Raw genomic sequence first — 25,918 nt, forward strand, 5'->3', positions numbered from 1 at the left:
AAATAATGTTTTCTTCTACAAATTGGTTACCATTTCAAGTTGCACCCCAGAAACTTAGCACTTAGAAAGCCCAAACAGCATCTTTGAAAAGCAAGCGGGGGGGGGGGGGGCGGGAGAGAATTAGAATACAACTGACCGTTGGCATAACTTGAGGGAACTTGAACAAGGTAGGTCCACAATGAACACCAACAGTTCAGCACCTAAAAACGCAAGACTTAGGTTTCCCCTCTGCCAAATTGTTTGTTAGAAAAGTATTTGTCCCTGATTAGATTACCAGGCATCACTCTCTTATTAAGGCACCTTTTAGAGTACTGTTCTATCACCTAGCATTGTTTAGGATTTTAATTTACTAAACAAAGGAGGTGCCATCCATACAAGGCAGAAAAATCCCACAAATCTCACTGCTTTATTGCCCATTGGTACCATTCTTGGGCTCAGAAAACATCTCCTACATTTCAAAAACATGCAACCAGGTATTTCTTTAAATAATACCTTATACTAATATATCCCAAATTGGAGATCATTCGGATCAAGCATACGCATTTAAGAAAGTCTATATAAAAAGTTAAACCTAGTCTCTTTGGGTGGTTTACTTGGTACCAGTAGAAATAGAAACAAATACAGGGGCGCCTGGGTGGCTCAGTCGTTAAGCGTCTGCCTTCGGCTCAGGTCATGATCCCAGGGTCCTGGGATCGAGCCCCGCATCGGGCTCCCTGCTTGGCGGGAGGTCTGCTTCTCCCTCTCCCACTCCCCCTGCTTGTGTTCCCTCTCTCGCTGTGTCTCTGTCAGATAAATAAAATCTTAAAAAAAAAAAAGAAACATAAATACATAAGGCACGTACCGACATCTGAGGGCAATTGTCCTCATTAATCCAGAGTACTTATTAACATTTAATATTACCGTGAAAAGATGGACTTGTAAAGTCCTCAGAAAACTGGTAGGTCCGCTAATGAACACCAACCGAAGGCTACATCCCTGGACCTCAGAAACTGCCTTAATTCCCTGGGCGCAAACTCACCATGTTCTGGTGCCATCAAAAACACAACAGGTATTCCTAAGTAAACTTGTTCACAAAGGAATTTGCTGCTGAGAATTAACTCAGAGGAACAGCTAAGGGTATCTTAACTATTCGTGCAAACAGATTCAGCAAGCAGACTATTCAGCAAATAGATTCTAGTAACTATTCAAAAACAAGACACAGGCATAGCCAGGTGACCTATTTTCCAGAAGGCAGCATGTGCGAAGTCTTCGATTCTCTCATCTCCTTGATCTAAGATCTTCAGAACTCCTGTCAAGAGAGAAACCACTCGCCAGTTTCTTTAACAGAAATGATTTAATAGATGCATTAACCGGGTGTTGGACAGGCGGGCGGACCGTGTCTCACTGAGGTAGATACTGCAGGAAGTAGGTATCACCCTTAGGGCTTGGGGGGCAAGGGAAAGAGGTTAGCATTAACAGAATTTAGAAGGTGGGAGGTACCCAGTAGAACTGGGTCCCCAAGCTACGTGGGCAGGGGAGGGAGGCCCACCTTCTGAGGTTGGCATCTCTCAGCGGGTACGAGGCTAGTTCTACGAGCGCGGGAAACACAACCGGGGCCTCACTGCTGCGCTGAACCATCCTTGTTAAGGGCAAAGAGCTGGGGTTTTACTCTTTAATGGGAAGCGGACAGTGGGGAGCCCGTCCTTTTTTCCTCCCCAGCCTTCCAGTCTGCGTCTTGTTGGCAAAAGAAATGTGGTGTGCAGAGTTCTAGCCCCAGAATCAGAAAATACGTTAAGGTGGGTGTGAAGCTGAGACACACTGAGACAGGAGGGGCAAGGACGTGTGGTTCGCTAATAGTGGGGTTTTAATGAAGTCATTGTAGGAAAAACGAATCGTGACCACTTCATTAGAAGCGCACAAGAGAATTATTCTTAAAGTCACCATGACTGGCAGCTACTAGGATTCTCAAACACATTTTAGGTGATTTTAATTTAGATCCCGGTAAATCATGAAGTTGTCCAATTTGTTTAAAAAAAAAAAAGTCTGTAATTCACTATCCTGATAAAAGGAAAATTTCTATGAAATATTTTCTCTTTCCTAAGTATAGGTCCAGGTAAACGTAAGTAGGAATGACGCGGCCCACAAGCAGCACTGATTTGAGCTAGGGAATTTGAGGGTTTTGATGAAGGGGCAAATCCAGCCCTCCACCTATTTTTGCATCTGCTCTATTGGAGCTCACCGTCCGTGGCTACTTCTGTGCAGCAAAGTAGAGTAGGTGCTGCCCCAGACCCTATGACCCCCAAAGACTCTCTATTAGGGGCAACTTGACACGACTCCTGAGGTGTCAGTTTCTTTCTGTAAATAATGAAAATGTGTCCGGCTATACAAGTTGACACATTTTAAAAAGTGAATGCTGCTAGCAAGAGAGAGAGTTTCAAAGACTAAATTCTAATTTAATCTTATCACACTTTACAAAGACCCCGCACCATTCCCCGGCTTAATCGGTGAGTCCTCATCAGACACATTTCAGACTTCCGTTGAGAGACCCCCGAACATAATAATCAAAATGCAGCCATGTAGCTTAACTGAAAATGATTCTGGAAGAAAATGTGGGAAAGTCTGGCACTGGTCTCCTAAAAAAGCCATTCCCAAGACTACAAAAGAATGTAGCACACACCACAGGTTAGAAAGAGTGCAACAGCATCTCTTGAATTCACAGTTTAACTGTCACTAAAATGCATGTTAATTCTATTTATAAAGATTTAGCTTCTGCGTTATGAACTCTCCCAGACTTTTTTTTTCTCTTTAAAGGTAACCAATATCAAACTTTAGATTGAAATCTTCCCCAAATTCCTGAAGTTTAACTCTTTCTGTTCACAATGAATATATCCTTTAAAAACTCTTCAGAGGGAGAAAAAAGTGATACAGAAGACACATCAATGTTCAAGTAATTTAAAACAAAAAGGTAGATTTAATGCAATAACAACATTAATCTGAGGATAAATAAATCCACAACAGACTTTAAAGTTTGATTTTTTTTTTCCTTTCTTGGCAGAGAGAATGGTTTTCTTAAAGCACATAGGACTGAAGATGTCAAAACAAAATGTAATCTCTCAATGTCCAGGTCAAACAGGCTTGGTCTTCCCTGCTGCCCTCCTAACACTTGCCACTGGCCAAGGTGATAAATTTCTCTCATCTAACTCAGGATGGACGTTAGTTTCAAGAGTAACTAGATGGTTTGTTTCCAGAATCATCTTCTTGTGACCCCATGCTCTGTGAAGAAGAAAGTGAGACAATCTATTTATGTTTGCTCTTGCCAAAGGTTTCCCACCAGCCCCAAACAAGCACACCCCATCCCTTCGCAAGGACAGTCACCCTGTGTACAAGTGGAGAGGCTGTAGTTTGAAAATGTGAACTTAGCGACAAAAGATTTTCAAGAACTTTGGGCAACTAAACATGTAATCTCAAATCAAGCTCACGTTCCTGATGAGGAAATAACCTCTCCTTTTCTATCCAGGCCACTTCTAGTTAATAAAGGGAACCCTAATCACCTTTTGTACAAACTGGGGGTTCACTGTGATCTCCTGGTCCATGGCCTTCAGTCGCTCATCCAGCTCTATGCACTTCAGCATCTGGTGATAGACACGTTTGAAGGTGGTTATTAGGAAGTGGGTTTAGGTCAGTTTACCTCCTTTTTAACCTAGAGTATTAATATGGGTGCTATAGGTTCACAATCCCATGATCTAAAACACCTGTGGCTACACAGGTTTTGGAATCAGAATTTTTTGAATGCAGAAAATTAACAGAGTACAAGTACTATAAATTAACTAACAACCCAGCAGGATCTAGGGCAGCACCCCATAATCGAACACATTAATATCTTTTGCAGTGAAACCTAAAAATAAACATCCTAAGCGAGATAAAGACCATACATCATTTTGGGTGAAATTCACCATCACACTGAGTTACCAAAAACCTCCAGTTTTCATGGGTTTCTGGATTTTAAACTGCAAAAAAGGGGAGTGTGGAAGTATCCTATGTTACTCTTAATAATTGCTTTTAGGCTTCTGAGATGTAATGCCTGAGGTAAGGAACACAGACTGCCCGCACAATCCCAACTCATGTCTCAAACCCAGAGGGGTACTCAGAGCAGCGTGACCTCAGAAGCTGCAAAGGGGACCCCGCTCCGGCCCCTGGCGGCTGCCCTACAGGGAACCGAGGGACGGCCTTCCTCCCTCAGCCACCCCGCTCCCTCCCACACCTCCCGCAGAGATGAGGCTCTACGTTATAAATGGTGGTTGGGTGTGAATAAAACTGTACCGACTGTAAGACTAAAGTGTTTTAGTACCTAAACTAGGCTCTGGTGAGCTGATGGGAAATCCAGCCCACCATTTACTTGTTATAACCATTCAGTCTGGGAGAGGTTGAAGCAATGACTGTTTTAAAGATAACTTTCTAGGAACTATGGTTTTTCTAGAAACCATTTGGAACTACCTGTATTTAAAACTAAAATTGTCCAGGATCATGGAGGCAGTATTTCAAATACAGCATCTCAAACATCAATCAAAACAAACAAACAAATCAAAACCTGGCATTCATATTTACCTCCTGGTCGATGTTATGAAGCATGGCTGGATTATTATATTTTTCAGGGTTATCATGGAAGCTGACCATACCGTCCTTCTGATTAATACTTGCAAAAATTTCACCATCCTCTATCTGTAAAAAAAGGAAATCAGGAAAGTAGTTTAGACCTGGACACTATGCAGAGCTATAGTGTTTCAATCTAATCGGGGCAAAGGACAAAAAGCAATAAATTTGTTTTCGTATTTTTTAAGCACCATCTGTTTATTCAACAAGTATTTATTGAACACCTACTATGTGCTAGGCACCATTACAGATGCTAAGGGGTGCAAAACACACACACATACATACACACCTGTCCTTACAATTTTTTACTAAGTTTCACATAATGTAAATTAACCATTTTGAAGTAAATAATTCAGGGGCGCCTGGTGGCTCAGTCGGTTAAGTGCCTTCGGCTCATGTCATGATCCCAGGGTCCTGGGATCGAGCCCCATGTCGGGCTCCCTGCTCGGCCAGGAACCTACTTCTCCCTCTCCCACTCCCCTGCTTGTGTTCCCTCTCTAGCCATCTCTGTCAAATAAATAAAATCTGTAAAAAAACAACAACAAAAAAAAACCTGGAGCATCAAGCACTGTTTCTATCCTGCAGGTTGGAATTTTTTCCATAATGCTACTTATCACTGACAATGGCCTCTCTCCTTGTGCATCCGTGCCTTACACCGCACTGAACTGGATATTGTCCTTGTGTGGAAGCATCGGCTGTACCGGGTCAAGTGTAGGTGTACGGTCCCGTCCCCATCCCGGGTAACCATGTTAAGCTCCCAAAAAGTACCCAGGAGGAAAATTCAGGTGTCTGCTTATCTTTGCAATGTGACAGCACTTGGAATTGCACCATGGAGCATGCTCAGAAACAGTAAATTTGTCTCCCGCCGGGATGCAAAAGGTCCATCTTCTGCTGAGAAGTGGTATGGGAGAACGCTCGGTCCTTGACTAGAAATGGCAACATCATGCAGTGGGTCACTGCAAACTGACGCATTGGTTTTTGATACAGGTTTCATGCTGGCTTCATTTGCCAGTCATGTTGTTTAGTTGGGAAGTAAGCAGAAAAGGGTCTTGAGATCGAGGAGGGGTGGGTCTAGGAGGGGGAATACTGGTCAATCCCTGGCTTGGGACAGGAGTTTGTTGCTGTGCTCTGGTGGCATCTCCTTTGTCAAAAGCAAGATGTGAAATTAAAGTCACAGTTCTGTTTATTTAAAAATTCTAGTAAACACTCAAACTTTGAAAAAAAAATAAATCAAAACAATAAGTTTACATTAGCATACTCCCAACCCCAAATGAAGGACTTAGAAATAAATCGAACAAAATATGTACAAGATCTATGAGGAAAATCAAAGGATAAGAAAGGAAATCAAAAAGGACTAAATAAATGGAGAGATATTCCAGGTGCACAAATAGGAAGACTCCCTATTGTCAAGATGTCCGTTCCTCTCAATTTGATTTATAGTTTCAACATAAGCCCAGTCAAAATCCCAGCAAATTATTATTATTATTATTTTTAAAGATTTTATTTATTTGTTTGACAGAGTGAGAGACAGTGAGAGCAGGAACACAAACGGGGAGTGGGAGAGGGAGAAGCAGGCTTCCCGCTGAGCACGGACCCCGATGCGGGGCTCGATCCCAGGACCCCGGGACCATGACCCGAGCCGAAGGCAGACGCCTAACGACTGAGCCACCCAGGCGCCCCCCAGCAAATTATTTTATGGGTATCAACAAACTGATTCTCAAGTTTATGTGAAGGGACAAAAGACCCAGAATGTTAAAGGAGAAGAACAAAGTTGGAGGACTTGTACTACCCGACCTTAGCACTTCCTATAAAGCTACAGTAATCAAGGCAATGTGGTATGGGGGAAAGAACAGACAAACGTAAAGTGGAACAGAACAGAGCCCAGAAATAGGCCTACATAAGTAGTCATCAGATCTTTGACAAAAGAGCAAAGGCAACACAATGGAGCAAAGAGTCTTTCCAACAAATGGTACTGGAACAACTGGACAACCACATGCAAAAAAATCAATCTAGACACAGACTTCACATCCTTAACAAAAATCAATTCAAATGGGTCACAGATCTAAAGGTAAAACGCAAAAATATAAAACTCCCAGAAGATAATGTAGGAGAAAACCTAAATGATCTTGGGTGTGATGATAACTTTTTAGATATAACACTAATGACACAATCCATGAAAAAAATTAATGGATAAGCTGGGCTCCATTAAAATTAAAAGCTCCTCTCTGCAAAACACAATGTCAAGATAAGACAGGCCACAGACTGGGAGAAAATATTTGCAAAAGACACATCTGACAAAGAACTGTTATACACAAATGTACAAAGAATTGGCCTAGTTGGCTTAGTCAGTGGAGCATGTGACTCCTGATCTCAAGGCCGTGAGTTCAAGCCTCACATTGAGCATAGCGATCGGCTAAAAAAATACACACACACACACACACACACACACACAGAGAACTCTTAAAACTCAAGAAAACAGATTAAAAAATGGGCCAAAGACCTGAACAGATACCTCCACATACAGATGGCAAATAAGCATATGAAAAGATGCTTCACATCATATATCATCAGAGAAGTGCAAATTAAACTGTGATACCACTATACGCCTATTACAGTGGCTAAAATCTGGAACACTGACAACATCACATGCCGGTGAGGATGTGGGCCAATCAGACCTCTCTTTCATTGCTGGTGGGAATGCAAAATGGTGCTGCCACTTTGGAAGACAGTTTGGCAGCTTCTCACAAAACTAAACATAGTCTTACCATATGATCCAGCAATCACACTCCTTGGTATTTACCCAAAGGAGCTGAAAACATATTCACACAAAAACCTGACATGGATGTTTATAGCCGCTTTACTCATAATTGCCAAACTTTGAGAGCAACCAAGATGTCCTTCAGGAGGCGAATGGATAAACTGTGCCACATCCAGGCAATGGAATATTACTCTGCACTAAAAGGAAATGAGCTGTCAAGTCATGAAAAGACACTGAGGAAACTTAAATTTTGATTACTAAATGAAATAAGCCAATGTGGAAAGGCTACACTACATAGTGTAGGATTCCAACTATATGACATTCTGGAAAAAGCAAAACTATGGCAACAATAAAAAAGATCAGTGGTTGCCAGGGGTGGGATGAAAAGGCAGAGCACAGAGGATTTTTAGGGCAGTAAAAAGAACTCTGTATGATACCACAATGATGGCTACATGTCATTATACATTTGTCCAAATCTATAGAATGTACACCACCAAGAGTGAACCCTCATGTAAACTAGAGACTCTGAATGACCATGTGTCTGGAGAGGTTCAGCAACTATAACACATGTGCCAGTCTGGTGAGGGTTGCTGATAAATGGAGAAAGCTGTGGATGGGCAGGGGCAGGGGGCATATGGGATATCTCTGTACCTTCCCCTCAATTTTGCTGTGAACCTCAAACTGCTCTAAAAAAAAAAAAAAAAGATGTCTTATTAAAAAACAAAAACAAACACAAAAACCACCCCACAACAATCCCCACCCTCATAGACCTTATGTCTAGGGCGAGTCTTGAGCACACACCCAAGCTTGGCAGTGCGGCTATCCTGGGCTGGATCACTGTCTGCTGTGGGAGCGGTCCTCCGCATTGCAGGATATATAGGAGCACCTCTGGCCTCTATCCACTAGATGTTAGGACCCCTAGTTGTGACAACCAGAAATATCTTCAGACATTGCCAAATGTCCCCTAGTAGACAAAAGAGGCCTGGTTGATCCAGCGCCTGTCAGGGTCTGTCTGGGTTGGTCACACAGGGTTCAAAACCCATCCCCCTGCTCTGATCCCTCAAAGCACTTCCCTAGCTCGCGTGTCCTCACAGCTGTCATAAACACTCATGCATTTCTTTTCACCCACCAAAGAGTGAGTTTCCTGGGAGCACTGTGTAGCTTACTCAGTCTGTGTAACCCCTGTGGGGCTTAGCAAGGTGCTCCTGACAGGAGCGGCAGGCAGAGGGAGAAGCAGGCTCCCTGCTGAGGGATCGTGACCTAAGCCGCAGGCAGCCGCTTAACCAACTGAGCCGCCCAGGCATCCCTCTTTCTCTTTTTTAAATAGTTTCTACAATGAACACCTATGACTTTCACAGGGACAAAAATCCACTAATTAACTTTTTTAAAAGTGAAAACTCACTTACCATGTGTAAGACATATTTCTCTGCCTCCTGAGGTCCAGATAACTGCACACGACTTGCCATATCTTGTAATGATAATGTTAAAAAGGTCTGAAATCCAGAAGTAGAATTAATCACAGGTAGAAACAACTGAGGACATACATTTTATTAACTGTGTACAGAGCTCTAACGAATCACTGAAAATCTGCTTTCCATTACTGTGCAAAATGTGTAGATGACTTGAAGTTGATGAAACCTGTGGCTTTAATCATCAGTCTCCTAGAGGAGTAATGACTTCTAGAAATGTATCCTGCACATACTTTCCTATGTGTCTGAGAAACATATGCACTAGGTTATTTTTACTGCAGCACTGTCTGTGAGAGCAAAGGCCTAGAACCACTTAAACGTCCGCCAACAGAGGGCAGGTCAGCGCAGTCTGGTACAACTGCGTCAAACACTCCTATGCAGTTGTAAAAAAAAAAAAAAAAAAAAAAATTAAAAAGGATACTTCTCATGGACTGAAAGAGAATCCGAGAATGATAACGTGTACCATTAAATATAAAAAAGGAGAATGAACAGTGTGCATGGGACAGAGAGCATGTGTATCTGTGAGAGAGAGGGTGTGCGTGCAGGCGTATGTGCACAGACATGCTCTAGAAGGCCACCTGAGAACCTGGTAATGCCGGGTTGCCTCTGAAGAAAGAAAACAGGTGGCTAGGGTACAGGAAGCGGATGGAGATTTCTGTATCTTTTGAATGTTGTATTGTAGATGTATTACCTATTAAATATAGTAGACGACATCGCATTCGTTCTTCAAAATTCCAAGCTAAAGTATATAAAGCACATGGGGGCTTCGAAGGAAGTGAGTGTTTACCACTGCTCTGCAGGGGACCGGAAAACGCCCCCTTTTGGGAACACACCGAAAGAGCTCTTTCGTTAAGGAACGCTGGTAATATTTACAGCAACTGTCTTCTCAGAGCAGAGCGTGTTAAAAGCCCAAGGCTGAGACTGTAATAAGCCAATGACCAAAAAATCTACACGTACTTTTTACTTCAGAGAGTAGCATCCAAGACAATGAAATTATTGTTAAGTCGTAAAGAAGTCCATAAGCAGTTTAAGACAAGTGAAGACTTAAATGTCCTATACTCCTGCTCGGCCTACCTGCCTCCACGACTCTGGCTTCTCCCCACTCTCTGGCTCTCCAGGTCCACCCACTGTCAGACCCTCCACCCAGTAAAAGCAATCCTGTAGGTTTAAGCTGCTCTCCGCTCCCTGTTACCTGTAGCACGTGCCTTTGGAGGTCACCTGAGATTTCATGTTTCTTCTATACTTTCTTGTACTGTTTGCACACTAGGTAATCAGCATGTTTCTTGTCATCCAAAACCACCACCTTCCTTTCATTTTGAAAATAAAAATCGTGCGACTGGCTTACCTCCTACCTCCTGCACATAGCTCACTCACCTCTAGCCTAAGTGGCAATGTCAGGGCAGTGCCATGTTCAAGTAAGAAGTTCGAACAGAGATCAGCACAGCCCAAGAGGTTCCGCGCTGGTCACAGGGGACCCGTGTGTGCATTGTTAGTTCTACCCTGTCTGCCCCTGGCTCTGTTGACCTCTCTCAGGCTACCTTTCTCTGCCTCCCCATGGAGCCGTATCTCCTACCTGTCTTCATCTTCACCTGTTCCTCTTCTCAAATACCCTGCTCTAGCCCTGAAAAGACCAAAAGGTATAAATCAAACTCTTTCTAAGTCATCAGTTGTGAAAGTTGTTGCTTAGTAGAGATATCCTGCCACACTTTATCCCTGTCTCTGCTTCCTCGGCACTGAGAAGGGGAGAGAAGAGGGGAAGGCCCCGGAGAAATCAGGAGATGCTATCTGAGGGTGTCACTTGCCTCACCTTGGTTAGCCTTTGAATATTCTTCTTATAAAGAGAAGACAGGCATTGCTTCACCAGCCCCATGTTGTTATCACGAGTAAAAGTCTCGCTGTGCTTGTTCACCAGGTTGCGGAGTTCTGAGGGATTATTGGTTGAATAGACTTGTGCTAACTCATGGTACGCATTGCTAAGAGGCTACAGGTTTAAAGGCGGGGAAAAAATCAGATTAAAGAAGTAGAGACATACACTTCGTATAGAAAGCAAAAGAAGACATGCTACTATGTTTTGAACAAGTACATTCACTGTCCTTTACTGTTACCTAACAACTTATAATTTACCCAAAGCGAATGCCTAGTTTTTACAGGTAATTACACTGGGAAAAAAGAAGGCAAAATCTCCCATCATTCTCAACTCTCTTGCAAACCTTCTCACACACAAACACATACCTCATCAAATGCAACAGGATCATCTGCTCTTTTTTGATAAGAAAAAAGAAGACAGAACAAGAGAACTAACAGTGGTTGAAGGCCTACTAAGACCCTGAGCTGCTTTAGGGATTTTATATACGTTATCCTCTATTTTAAATATTAAGAAATTGGGGCAGAGGGACGTCTGGGTGGCTCAGTCGTTAAGCGTCTGCCTTCAGCTCAGGTCATGATCCCAGGGTCCTGGGATTGAGCCCCGCATCGGGCTCCCTGCTCAGCAGGAAGCCTGCTTCTCCCTCTCCCACTCCCTCTGCTTGTGTTCCCTCTCTCACTGTCTATCTGTCAGATAAATAAATAAAATCTTAAAAAAAAAAAAAAGAAAGAAAGAAATTGGGGCAGAGGTCTGAAAGAATGTGGGGTGGTCATCAGGGGCACAGGTAGAAATTGGGTTCAAGCCTCTATCTCTACTCTGAAGTCTGTTCTTTACCATGGATGATATCCTCATAAATAAACTACTAATGCTTGTGAATGACACCCTGCAGTCATGAAGACATCACTTTATAAAAACATTTTTACTAAAACAGGGCAGCTCAAGGGCCACCTGAAGGGACCATGCAGTTCTCCAAAATGATCTGAGAATGGCTACCCTAAACCTACCCTGCCCATCACTCTTCCATGCGATTAGAGGGAATTTCTCTTAACCACCACCCCTCCATCCATGACTGGGCAGCCTAGAGCCCTAAGAACCACAATAAGGGTCTTTGGCAAAGAACACTTGGCCATCTTCAATAAGACAGCATAAAAATCTTCTCATGGGGAAGATTTTCAAATTGATATCCTGAAATTTTGAGTTCTATACAACGAAGAACAGGGTTAAAATTGTTATCCAGGGGCACCTGGGTGGCTCAGTCGGTTAAGCATCTGCCTTTGGCTCAGGTCATGATCCCAGCGTCCTGGGATTGAGCCCCGCATCAGGCTCCGTGCTCAGCAGGGAGCCTGCTTTTCCCTATCCCTCTGCCTGCCTGCCTGCCTACTTGTGATTTCTCTCTCTGTCAAATAAATAAATAAAGTCTTTAAAAAAAAATTGTTATCCAAATGACTGTGACCTCATGACCTTCTGAACCGCCCAATTTTATTCTAAACCATGAACATGTATTTTAAAAAAATTTTTAAAAATTATTTATTTTTGGGGTGCCTGGGTGGCTCAGTCATTAAGCGTCTGCCTTCGGCTCAGGTCATGATCCCAGGGTCCTGGGATCGAGCCCTGCGTCGGGCTCCCTGCTCTGCAGGAAGTCTGCTTCTCCCTCTCCCACTCCCCCTGCTTGTGTTCCCTCTTTCACTGTGTCTCTCTCTGTCAAATAAATAAATAAAATCTTAAAAAAAAATAGAATAAATTCAATTGTGGGTAACATGTTAAAAAAATATATTTATTTTTAAATGTAATCCCAAAGGTGGATCCTCAGTGAAAACAAAAGTTCAGTGAGCAGAACTTGTGGTTTTCATATAGGGCCTCTGGTAAGATTTCCCAAAGCTTGGGCAGATTGAGTTCAATAAAATCAGCACTGCCTTTTCAGTAGTTCTGCTAAACTGTAATGAAGAATAACAACAACAACAACAACAACAACAAAACAAACTTTATAGGAGCCTAAACATCTATGGCAATTATTACTCAAAGCAAAAGTTTGAAAACAAATTTCTAAGAAACATTCCACCCCAATCAGGTGATCAGAGGGTGTATGGCTCCCAGACCATAAGTGTCTGCTATTAAATTTACTAAATGTCTGCTAACTTGAAGCTGCTGGGAGAGCTAAGTTGTTACAAAAGAAAATTACAGAATTAGTTATCATTACAATTTCCTTATGGACTTAACATGTCACCTAAGACATCCATTTAAAAAACTCACCTTAATGAATCTACCCACAATTTGAGACGTATATTTCGGTAGCTGTTGTACTTTTCCAAGTAATATCAAAGAAACTAGAATATACTTTTTATAGGATTCCAACATGATGTGACTGACCGCCATGGCAGGAGTAGTTATAGCCTGAGCAAGAGGAGAGAGCACCCCATAACAGAAAGGGCAATCAGCTACACGTATCACTTTAATTAAATAACAATTCTTACATTACATGTCCTATTAGTATTTTTAATAGCATCTTCATTGAGACACGATTCTCATGCTATAAAATGACGCTTTTCAGGTATACTACTCAGTGGCTCTCGGTATATTCACTGTACTGTCCAGCGACTGATGACCATTACCTAATTTCAGAACACTTCCATCCCTCCAAAAAGAAACCCCACACCCCTTAGCAGTCATTCCCCACGCTCTCCTCCCTCAGGCCCCAGGTAACCGTCGTGCTACTTTGTCTCTGTGGACTTGCCTGCTCTGGACATTTCATAGAAACAGCATCATAATAAACATGTGGGCTTTTGTGACTGGACTGGCTTCTTTCACTTGTTTTCAAGGCTCATGCGTGTTGTAGCAGTTACTGGTGTCTCATTACACTTTACGGCTGAATAACAGTCCACTGTATGGCTAGAGCACATTTTGTTTACTCATCCTCAGTTGATGGGCATTTGGGTTGTCTCACCTCCTGGACACTATGAATAAAGTGGCTGTGAACATCAGTGTACATATTCTGGGGGAGACATTTGTCTTCATTTCCCTCAGGTATATTCCTAAGAGTGGAATTGTTGGGTCATGGTAGTAACTCTAGGTTTAACATTTTGAGGAACCGCAGACTGTTTTCCACAGTGGCTGCACCACTTGACACTCCCACGGGCAGTTATGAGGGTCCCAAATTCTCCACCTGCTCGTCAGTGCTAGTTACTGTTGGCTGTCTCTTTTTAGTTCCAGCCATCCTACTGGGCGTGAGTTGGTATCATATTGTGGATTTGATTTGCATTTCCTGGACCACTAACAATGATGAGTATCTTATCTTCATGCATTTATTGGCCATTCGTGTATCTTCTTTGGAGAAATGTCTATTCAGATCCATTGACCCTTTTCAAATTTTAGTTTTTTTATTGTTGGGTTGTAATAGGTCTTTGTACATTCTGGCTGCAAGACTCTGATCAGAAACAGGATCTGCAAATACCCTCTCCCACTCTGTGGATGCCTTTCTACTTTCTCTCACCAGGATTTATGAAGGTCAGGGAGAAATGAAAACTATCATACCCAAGTCAGCTCAAATATTCCAAATCAAAACCCAAACCACTGAGCCTGTGAGGTACTTGAGAGTCTACAGAAACACTCACATAAGTGCATGTGGATACACGTACAATCATTCCTACCACAACGCTGCTCTAATAGTGAAATAGCACAATCAACAAACATTCCCACCAATCAAGGCCTAGTAAATCAAGTAGGTCAACATGTGGTGTGATGTGAGAAGATCGAGCTGCTTTCACTTTTTGCTTACATAATGCCATATGATCTGACTTTTTTCCAATAAGTACATCTTCCTCTTGGAATTTTTCTAAGCAGTAAAAAAAAAAAAAAAAAAATCTATCACCTTCCAAAATTAAGGTACTAATGCCATCTACAGCTGCCTGTGTATTATTCAAAAACAGCTGCAGGAAGCAGTCGAACACCAGACAATGTTTGTCGTTAGGGCAAAATCTGGGGATAAACACACTTTCAGTGAAAAGGCTCCTATCTGGATCAAAGATGTTTTGTTTTTAACATTTTAACTATTTGTGATAGAAATATTTTTTTCTAAGTGCACTGCATACTTTCCTGCCTTTTTAATGCCCCCGTCATCTTGACATTTCTGGCTCATTAGTATGTTATCAGCCATCATCTGGGGCTATAAAATGATCAATTTGCTCAGTGGCTGTGAAGTGTCTTTATCATTTTGTGAAGAACTCAAACTTTTAACTATGTACTCTGAAACCCTTAAAGAGAAGTCACCTTGAAGATTTTACTTGACCAGACGCATCATTTTTTTGAGTAAGCTCTACACCCAACATGGAGCTTGAACTCAAGACCCCGAAATTAAGAATTGCGTGTTCTACTCACTAAGCCAGCCAGGTGCCCCTGACTAGACACATCCTTTAATGACACCATCTCTGCCCAACAGCACCTTCTGGTGACTCTTCCCTCGGTCCCCTTACAGTGTTTATCAACCCCCCACTCACTGAGGCAATGCTCTGTCAGAGAGGCGTGCCATGCATGTCTATCTATGTGTTAACATTTCAACTCAACTGTGAGCTCCTTCAAGGCTTAGAATATCCTTTATTACCTTAATATGTGCTATGAATGTAATAAGAAATATAAACATCTGACAAATTTCTTAAAATACTAGTATTAGCCAATATTGTACCTCTTTCTCAGACTCTAAAAAATTCTACCAAATTGTGTAATGTATCTCATCACACAGACCAGTGGCCACTACACAGACACAAAGCAGGAAGGGGTTTTCCACATAAGAATGTTTTACTTATTAAAATAAATAAAACCTAACACACGTGGTTTTAGAACAAAAAGACACTTCAAAGATCATTCAGTTCAATCTCTTCCCTTTCTGCAAAGGAAGATATAAAGGCCAAGGGCTGTACACAGCTTAACCTGAATCAGACAGGGTGTGAGCGGCAAAGCCTCGATCAGACCCCACGCAGTAGAACTCCTCCCTCCACTACCACTGCCCTTCAACTTAAGGAACAGTTTACCACCATTTACGTGATGACAGAGAAACAGTGTTTGAAAGGACCTCCACCTGAAACTCAGAGGCCTGAGATCAATCCACTCTAGCTGTGCACGTCTTTGATCACACAAGTTCAAGGCAACCTCAGGGGCATCTTAGAGAGATGAGTACCTGTTCATAAAAGTACAGTGCTCTTTCGAAGTTCTTCAGCCCGGTATAGATCATCCCTCCATAATAATAGTAACATAAAAAGTGCTTTGCATCATAGGCTCCATTCTCTTTACAGATATCCATCATGTCCACATCAAGGTATGGAAGAGCAGGCTTAAAGCATTTTGCCAGCAAACAAAGCTGTGAAAGATTTTATATTACATCATCATTTTAATTGAACTTGGCAGGCTTTAGCAGAAGGAGCAAATTCATAGATTCCAGAAAGGTCAAGAAAATATTTTAAACCATTTACTGATTAAAAATGTTCTAAATGTTGACACAGTACCCCGTTTTCCTAAGCACTCAGAATAAAACAGCATTTCTTTATAAAAAAACTAAACAGCCATAAGATAAAGTACTCCACAGGTGAATGAAAGCTCAGCTATAATTAGCCCACCCAGCACCCATTCCATTCACAGATGCCCAGACAAGTGAGTCCTTTTTCTCTTTGAAGAGAACAGAAATGGACCGGTAGAGTATGATAAAAACTAAGTTTCTCTTCAATTATTTCTTTTCAACTGCTGACTCCTGTACGTAAGTATAGGGAATTGCTCAACTCAGAGTCAAGAAGGCAAGCACATGGCAATGTTCTGTAACTGTACGATGCTGGCACAGGGGTAGATCCACGTACAAACTCAGAGCTGGGCGTTTAAGACCGTGCACTTTACTGTATGTATGTTATACCTCAATCACTAAAGGTTTTTAAAAGATAAAAAGTAAAGAAAAAAAAAAGTACCTTGATGTGATACTAGGACATCTGTTTGGAATAGTCCAGGTACCATATTATTAATTAAAGACACGATCTACACCCCACGGAGCTGGTTGAACCCCCCCGCCCCGCAGTCTCATGGAATACTCTGTAGCTGTAAAGCACTGATGTTCAGTCCTCTCCAAGACACACTAAGTAGAAAAAAGCAAGGTACACAAGAGTTCACACAGATCATTGCTATTTGTGTAAAAAAAAAAAAAAAAGAGAAAAAAAATGCACGCCTTTGCTTATATGAGCACAGAACATCTTTGGAAGGGTACACAAACTACTAACACAGATTTCCTCTGGAGAGAAGAGATGGGTGGCCAGTGAGCAGGGTGGTGGGGAGACTTCATTACACATCTTCCCTTTTGCCTCCTGGGTTTGTAACCGTGTAAAATAAAATAAACGAGTAATACTTCAAAGTGTAAGAAGGTACCTGTATTTATTCTCAGGCTCCCTAATTCCTTAAAAAGAAAATGACTTGGGACATTTTTAACATCACAAGCATTACTTACTCAGTTTACTCACATCACAAACCTACTGGCTGAGCCCCATTCTACAGTTTGTGTTCAGTAGCAGCCAGCTGAAAATTCCCTTACTAACAAAGTTAGTATATTTTTCAACTTCTAGAGCCTATCACAGTCTCCACCAAATTGCGTTCCTTTATTGAGCAAACCCATGACCAACAGTCCACCTCTGACTCAGTGTGACTCGCACTCCTTGGTGGCTTACCTGGCAGAGATCGGCGTGTATTGAGGTCAGCTGGTTTGTATTCATCTGCATCTTGTCTATGGCTTGCTTTAGGATGCCAATTCCTCGCAGGGGCTGTCAGAAATGACATCTCTTTCAGATAAGTTCTCAAAGATGGCAGCACATTGGATCTTATGTTGTCACTTACAAATAAAAAATAACACTAATTGATAGGTTCCTTTAAATAACAATATGAGGTTTCCATACTCTTTCAGGAAATTTCTGTCCCTATTCAGTCAGAAAATGTTTTCTTAAGCTGTTTCTTATGCTATTTTAGAGTAATTAAGCACCAATTTTTAAATCATAAAGCTTTTTTTTCAATGATGGTCAATAATCAAAAAAGCAGTATTACCTTCTCAACAGTTCATTATATTTTTATCAAGACAAACAAAAAATTTCCAAATTATTTACAATAAAGAGCCCATGCTTAGTAAACTTAGCTGTGGAAAAAGATGTTGGCATCTTCCCACACAGCAGTCTAGGGATCAGTCATAAATTCTCCCCAACACCACCATCTCTTCCCTGATAATAAATTCCTATTGAAACTGATACCATAACTTATAAACAGACTGTTTCCTGCCTTGATTATAAATAACAAGACTGAGTTTCAAGTGAGGCAGTCAGTTTCTAGACAGGAGATGTGACTCTAAAATCGCTAAATAACTTACATGGGTTTTTCAGTAAAGATTTTTTTTTTAACCATTTCTTTCAAACCACAATTTCTTTAATATTCCAACAAAACACCAAATGGTTCTGTCTTGTCTCCTTCCAAGCACTATCTTAAAGTTCAATTTCAAACAATAATTAAAAAAAAACCCCAAATTATAACTTGTGCCAGTATCGCAAAAGTTAAAAAAGACCAAAGAACTGTTTCAGATTAAAGGAAATGAAAGAGACATGACAACCCAATGCAATTCATGATCTGAGATTTTCTTTTGTTGCAAAGGACATTAGGGAAACCAGTGGTAAAATCTGAATAAGGTCAGTAGATTTATTTAAAGGATTCTGATATTGATCATTGTATTTTGGTTATGTAAGAGAATGTCCTAATTTTTAGGAAACAGTAATTGAAGTCTTTAGGGTAAGCGGCAACGTAGCTGCAATTTTCTTTCCAATGGCTCAGAAAAAAAAGAAAAAGAGAAAAGGTAAATAAGTGTGGTAAAATAATGTTAACACCTGGAGAATCTGGGTGAAAGGTACAGGGATTCTTCATATTGTTCTTGCCACTGTTTGTAAAGCTAAAATGTCATAAGCAAAAGTTAAAAGTTCTAGCAAACAAAGAAAAACCCAGTATATTACAACATAATGGGCGCTAGGATGGTAGTTCCAGAAACATCCACCAGCCGTAGCTGACTGCCCTGAGGCACTGCTTCTCCCTGCGTCTCAGAGGGCTCATCCTGATGTAGGAGCTAGCTGTCCCTACAGCCGATGCCTGGCCACCACATACATCTGTCAGAATGCTCAGTACTAACCTGGAACCTTAAGCAATCAGGTCATTGCGTCTGTTAGATATTTCTTAAAATGTAACCATAAATACTTGAATAACATTGCTTACCTGTTTCCTTTCCACAAGTGCGTTTGTCAGCTGATGGCAAAGCCCAGCAACTAGAGACAGCAATGACAAAATGTGGACAACATCAATGACTACACAGGCGAAATGCATTCGGTAGGAAATAAACAAAGTGGTATTTAGCTTACAAGTGTCTGTTGCGTATCGGATGTGCTCCCCGTTACAAGTGCTGATGAAAAGCTGAACCTGTGAGAATAACGTTTCGAAGTCAGGAACACTAGGCATGGAAAACTTCACAAATCTGGAATAAAGAGAAAAGAATCAATTCACCCTGATATTTCACGGGGGGGAAATGAAGAAGCAACTGAGGCCAGAAGGCCATCCTATCTCCAGTGCTCTATGAAAGTAAATGAGGCATGGTATTTTTTAAAAACTAAGAAATGGACTGACCTGATTCTTGGCACAATCAAGACACAGAACATAGACACAAATAAAGGTTGAGAAAAATATGCTTAAAAAAGACCTTTGAAAAAAGAAAACTCCCTTAAATGAGGCCAAATATCACACTAATATTCCTGAAGGAACTGAATATAAACTTCTAACCAAAAGTTTTCAAAACCATTTTTCTTTTGAGCTCCAATGTGCTTAGGGCTATTTAGCCATCTGAAAAGCAGTTGTTTTTCATGCTCTGAGGACCTCAGACTGAAGGGGGACAAGGACTGAGAGAGCTCCAGACTGGCTGGAGGCTGTGGCCATGGGTCACGGGTGCTGCGGTCCATCTGGAAGAAAGAACCAGCTGACGGGCAGTCCGGGGGGGGGGGGGGGACACGGATGATTCACCCTGAGTCACTAGGCAGATGGGGCCTTTCAACAAACACTCTGAGAGGGGGCTAAGGATGGGTTTGGGGAGGAAATCAGATACACTACTGCCGCTCAGGCACGGCTTAGAAGTAAACTACAAGCTCTTCTTTTTCCTAAGGAAATGAACTGCTGAAACTAACTTCAAGAAAAACGAAATGGATATTACTGCCTGAACACAGCTGCTTCTACATCTTTGCATCTGTCCCTCCATCTATATATATATCATTCGACTTAACAGTGTCACTGCACATCTGTAATTGAACATCTCATCAAAATGTATCTCGAACGATCTCATTTGGGCTTCATAATAGGTCAGTATAGCCCTGTGATTTCCATTTTATAAGTACAAATATGGAGCTCAGGGGTCCCATGCCTTGTAACTGGAAGAACAGAATTCAAATCCAGGGTACTCAGAAACAAGTTCAGGGTTCGCTCCGGGTTTTCTTTTACAGATATACCTTCGAGCTTCCAAATGCTTTTATGTACTTTACCTCACTTGATACACATCTACATGTAAGTTTGTGTGTGCATAAAACATGCATGCTATCCGGTTTTTTTAACCAGCAAACACACACAGTAGAGATCTTTACCTGCCAGCACCATCCCAAAAGAACCTTCTGCAATGGTAGAACGGTTCTTTATCTATGCTGTCCAACACAGCAGCTTCATGTGGCCACTGGGTACTTGACAAGTGGCTAGTGCACCTGAGGAACTGAAGAGGCCTGTTCCTGAATTTACATTTCAATAGCCACATGCAGCTAATGGCTACCCCCTACCGTAACGCAGCTCCAGACCCTCCTTCTGACAAAGTTTCTTCTCTATCCTCTATTCCTGGCACATCTCTCTCTCAGGAATGGCTGGGCCAGTGAAGCCAGACACTTGCTGGAGGTCCATTTCCTCCGGGTTTATTTACATTGTTCAATTTTCATGACAAGCCTAACATCCCAATTTGTAATACTAAAACATCAAGAGAAAAAGAATTCTGTCAAGCACACAGAGTTCCAAGGAACCCCAACTGAAATGACATCTATTTAATTTGGTCTTGAACAGCTTAAACTTGTTTGAAGGGAATTGGAAGCAATGTTGCTTTGGATCATTGGTAATTTCACTCAACACATGCCACTGTGCCCTGGGCCATTACTCCCCTATTTGCTTTCAGAGGCAGAAAATGTGGACAATCTGATGGATTACGTGAAGAAAAGTATTCAGATACATGCAAACCATAGGGCCCACAACTGAGATAAGCCATTTGATTTTTTAAAATAAATTTCAAAATGTGTATAAAAACATAAACAACAGTTAAAAAACGATACAGCTGAAAATACAACATGCCATGATTAGCTAGAAAATATAACTACTGTGACTTAAATTTATAATTGTGCTAAAGAGCTCAATGTTGTTTACACGGTTTACTTTTCTACACACACACAAAAAAAAACTACAGCCAGAAAATGCAGAGCATTCCGGTTTAGCAAGCACAAAACTATAAAAGAAGATGCCCCTTACAAAACGGCAAGGACGCCTAAGGAGTGCTCTTGTACATCCAGAGCCCCGAGCACAGTGTCCAGATGGGATAAGTTCTTTGCAAGGAGTTCCCCACTCTTGTTGATCAGTTCACAAAGCTGAGTCATTTGCCCTGGAAAACAGGAATAACACTACCATTCAGTTACAGCTCTAACCAAACTAAAGAAACTCTAACCACAGACTTCAGACTTCATACCTCAGCAAGAAATGACTTAAAGATGATTTCTTCTATCTCCTTCATTTCAGATGAGGATTCAGAAGGGCCAGAAGTGAAATAGCCTTGGTTATGACCTCAAAACTAGACCTCCCATTTCCCTCTGGCCCTGGAAAGTTTGTACGTTTCCTCCGTTCTCTCTTCCATCCCCCAAGTCAGAAATGCACACATTACTATCACCATTACTCTCATCTTCTCTGTATCCAAAATGTCACCAAATACAATTTTACTTTTAATTTTACTTCCTAAGTCTCTCAAATGGAAAGATGGAAATTATGAAATTCCCATTCCTTTCTCTCCCCTGCCTTAATTCGGACACTTATCATTTCTTGCCTGGACTGCATCGTAAATCTTTGAAACAGTCCCACTCTTCACTCTTTCTCTCCTCCAACCCATTCTCCATATTGGTACCTGTGGAATCTTTCCAAAATGTAAAATTCAATCATATTACTCCAATGGTTTTAAGAAACCTAATGCCTCAGCCGGGTAACAGGGCCCTGAGCCTCCCCAGCCTTACCTCCTGCTGCCCTCCCCCCTCCAACACACACACCTACTCTGGTCACACCAAGCTCTGAAAATTCACGCAACATGTCATGTTCTCTCACCTTTATGCCTCTACACATCCTGTTCTCCAGGCTTGGTCTTCCCTCCTTCACTCTGTTTCTCTGGGTCTTCCTCTACCAGCTCATACGCTTCATTCAACAACCAGCCTGGGCGCTCTTCAGACCCTCATCTCACCTCCCTTCCCCCAGCTAACTTGAAAATGTGTTCTCTCTGTGCCCTCTCTGCATCACCTGGGGTTGTGGTGGTTAGGTAATTCAGCATAAACTCAGGTGGACAGGCCGTGTCATTTCTCGTTTCAGAATACAGTGCTTACTTACCAGCCAATCAATCAACAGCCTGTTAATTAATCCCCGAATTGATCCACTGATTTTTCTCACATACCACAGTGTTACGTTTTAACAACTAAGGTATAGAATCTAATTAGGCCTGCGTTGGTACTCTGCAGTAGACTCACTGATTTTGATGCGTTATACTGATAACAGACACCACGGCCACACTCTATACTTCCAAATGCTACTAGCTGTCTTTCTGGGGGTGGTAGTGGTGGTGTGTATGGGGTTTATATAAGTGCATGGGCAACAACCTCTTGTCTCCTCCTTTATCGTTCTCTTTTGCATTTTGAACTTCAAGCTATACATATCAACTATTTTTATTTAGTAGCCAAGGGCTTTTTTTCCTTATCAAAACAAAAAAACAAACAAACAAAAAAACCCCACTTAAATAGTATAATACTTAAAATCCAAGTGACTGTAGCTAGGAACTTTGGTAATTGTTTCTGGAGCTTCTATACTACGCTTTTAAATTTTTCCAAAATAAAGAAATATACTGTTATCACATGTACTGCAAAATAAGAATTAAAAAAATCTGTGAAATTATTAGGTATCATCTTTCAAGATAATACAAGTTGAATGGGGAAATATCATCACTTTATCACAAATCTCACTGGTAAATGTGAAATAGACAACTTCTAGTTAAATGATTTGCCTTCCTTTTTTTTTTTTTTTAAAGATTTTATTTATTTGACAGAGACACAGCGAGAGAGGGAACACAAGCAGGGGGAGTGGGAGAGGGAGAAGCAGGCTCCCCACGGAGCAGGGAGCCCGATGTGGGGCTCGATCCCAGGACCCAAGGATCAAGACCTGAGCCAAAGGCAGACGCTTAACGACTGAGCCACCCAGGCGCCCCTTGCCTCCCTTTTTTTACTCACTACTCTAAATACACTTAAAACGGTATGAAACACACAGAAATAAGCATTTCAGTCCATTATTTTCCCCCAGTTAAGAAACCAATGCAGAGTTGAGATATAAAATAAAAGCTGGGTCACTATGAAATCATAAGATAGTTTAACTAGTGTGGGCCAAGGGGAGAGTCAACAGTAAGTTCAGTGCCACAGGGTGCATCTGACACGAGCCCAATCAGAGATGTGGCCAATGAAATTTCCTCCAATCAAAGAAAGATGGAAATTACAAAATTCCCTTCACTTAAGGTTCACGTTAGAAAATTCTGAGTAAGAGCAGAAAAAACAGAAACCTCATAAACATTTACTATGCAGTGAGCGTGAGGCACAGAAGCCACAGGCAGTGAAAGTATCATGTTTATCTCTGCCTGGCAGACTGTTCCTAAAGCAGTGACATGCACAGCAAGCTTCCAAAGCTTTCAGATAAATCTCACTTGTTGCTAAATAGTCCCTGTTCCATTTTATAAGTGAGAAAACTGGCCCAGAGAAATTAAGTGGCTCACACATGAAGTGACTGACAAGATTCCAATCCGAATCTAAATACCCATACTACATCCCAGGAAATAGAAACCAAATAGTTTGTGGCATAAATGAATGAATGAATGGTTTCTTCATTTATAGAGACTGCAAGTCTATGCCTTCCCTGTGAACCCCGTTTCTATGAATAATAAGGGAAAGGAGAAGTATTTCAATTGAGGCTTCATACCTGATCAGTTAACTCACAACAACAGTGAGGTAAATAGCACTCCTCCATTTTTACAAATGGAAATAGAGACCAAGAGATTAAAGGTGACTTGTCCAAGGTCATGCAGCTCCTAGAACTTTACAATGAATAGCTGCTAGCAGTAATTTGTAACTGCATCTATTGCACCTCATACAATAGGTACTGTCTCAAGTGCTTTTACATGCTTCCTCTCATTCAATCCCAACACCTCTCTGAAGTAGGGACTAATTTTTATTTTAGAGATGAAAAAACAGGGTGGTGAAAGGGACCTTCACAGCCTGCAACTGATTACTTGAATTCTGAGTCCAGCATTCTATATTCAGGTGATATGAATGAACCAAAGTGCATGAAAATTTAAGTAATAATGGTCACCATTCCACCCCTGGTAATGGAGCCTTACAAGCGAGAGCTCCCTCGGCACTCTGCCGGACTAAAATAGGCCCGGAGGCTTCCCGAGGGCGCGCCGGCCGGCAGCTGAGGGGCCGGCCAAGACAAGTCTCCGAGCCAAGGCACCCAGAAAGGATTCGTCTCGCGCCCGCTGCCCGCGGCCTAGTCCAGAGGCGGCCAGGCGCCACCGTGACAGACGAGGCTGTGCACCAATCACCGCAGGAGGGGAGGCCGAAGGGACCAACGGGCGCTCGGGAAGGCTTCCAGCGGAAGTCACCGCCCCCAAAACTGTCAAGCGAAGCGCCCGGGTGGAAGGGGCCCGGGCCGGGGGGGAGAAAGGTCCAGCCGGCCCCAGTGATGGAAGGTGGCCAGGTCGCCGAGCGCACGGGCGCAGACGAGAGCAACGGAGACCGAGAAGGCGAGGGGGCTGCTCGAACTCAGCCGCGCCCGACCCCTCCGTGGTCTGAGCGCCGCAACCCCGAGCCCGGCCCCGGAGACGAGGCTCGGGGCTAACAGGGATGTCCCAGCCGTCCGCGCTGGCGGCTGGGGTTGCATGTCCGTCCCCGCGGCCCGGAGGGCCCGCCCAGTCCCAGCCCGGCGGCCCAGGGCCTCACCTTGAGCCGAGAGCTGTCGGACACTGTTCACGAATTGCTCCAGGGCAGACGCCATGTTTCCCCCCCAGGCGGCCGGAGCAGCAGAAGCGGCTCACGCGGGAAAAGGCGGCTGCTCTAGGAGGAGGGGCCGCGGCGATCCTCCACAGGGCCTCAACCGCGGCCCGACGTCACTTCCGCCGGCTCAAGCACCGCGAGATCTCACCTACCTGGGAACCGGTTACTGTTCCCATGGAAACAGTTCCGTTACTCACCGTAGCCGGAAGTTCGCTCTCTTTCCCTTTTCTCTTTATCTGGTGCGCTTGTGAAATTCCTCCTGTTATTTAATAGGGCTGTGGGCAAAGGAAGAAATTAAATTTGTAATTAGGCTCATATTTCTCGGAGTTTGCTTGGAATGGCCGTCCCGTTTTCCACCTGGCCGAATCCTTCAAGCCTGGCTTAATTGCCACTTCTTCCATGAGGCTTTCTCTGTCTTGAAGACTGGAGCCAAGCAGGTAGCCTGGATTCAAATCCTTTTCCTACTACTTACTAGCTGTGTAACTTTGGACAGGTTACTTGGCCGTCCTCCGCCTGTTTTCCCCATCTGTAAGATTCTTACAGTGACCTCAGACACGTAAAACACTTGGAACAATGCATAGCACATAGTGAGAACTGCATTTTCATTCAAGGTATATGTTGAATGAATTGATTTCCCCATATGGAATTGATCTGGCCTTCCTCCAATTGACTCCCAAAGCACTTTGTTCCTCTCATATAGACACTTAAACTCTGTTGCAGAAAATTGTCTCCAAAGTCCATACCATATCCATTGCTCTTAGCTGGCATGGAGTTCCTTAAATTCAAGCATCTGTCTTACTCA

The 25,918-nt window shown here is 42.5% G+C and overlaps 1 protein-coding gene across 3 annotated transcripts; it reads right to left on the minus strand.

Annotated features, from left to right (window-relative positions):
- Positions 1-2,927: 2,927 nt before the first annotated feature.
- COPS3 (COP9 signalosome subunit 3) lies at positions 2,928-25,216 on the minus strand. Of its 3 annotated transcripts, XM_028089557.2 has the most exons (12): positions 25,063-25,216; positions 21,305-21,434; positions 19,126-19,238; positions 18,983-19,032; positions 17,410-17,502; positions 15,888-16,067; positions 12,971-13,111; positions 10,664-10,837; positions 8,794-8,880; positions 4,585-4,698; positions 3,531-3,611; positions 2,928-3,252 (listed from the first exon to the last, which is right to left on the minus strand). In XM_028089557.2, exons 1-12 carry the CDS (start codon positions 25,115-25,117, stop codon positions 3,199-3,201), a joined length of 1,272 nt encoding a protein of 423 aa, XP_027945358.1. In that variant the 5' UTR covers positions 25,118-25,216; the 3' UTR covers positions 2,928-3,198. The 3 variants fall into 3 exon arrangements, with proteins under 3 accessions (XP_027945358.1, XP_027945359.1, XP_027945360.1); XM_028089558.2 differs by lacking the exon at positions 12,971-13,111; XM_028089559.2 differs by lacking the exons at positions 10,664-10,837; positions 12,971-13,111.
- Positions 25,217-25,918: the final 702 nt, after the last annotated feature.

The sequence above is a fragment of the Eumetopias jubatus genome, unplaced genomic scaffold (genome assembly GCF_037043125.1).
Source record: "Eumetopias jubatus isolate StellerSeaLion01/CBP00866 unplaced genomic scaffold, mEumJub1_p1.0 scaffold_10, whole genome shotgun sequence".
NCBI classification, from domain to species: Eukaryota; Metazoa; Chordata; class Mammalia; order Carnivora; family Otariidae; genus Eumetopias; species Eumetopias jubatus.

Bases quoted from the DNA above. Each gene is read 5' to 3' on its own strand.
- COPS3 (XM_028089557.2), bottom strand. From the start codon at position 25,117: ATGGCGTCTGCCCTGGAGCAATTCGTGAACAGTGTCCGACAGCTCTCG. The intron at 19,239-21,304 runs GTAAGGGGCATC...TCTTTATTCCAG, and splicing joins TTAGGCGTCCTTGCCGTTTT to ATTTGTGAAGTTTTCCATGC. The intron at 13,112-15,887 runs GTACTCATCTCT...CCTCTTGCTCAG, and splicing joins CACTGTACTTTTATGAACAG to GCTATAACTACTCCTGCCAT.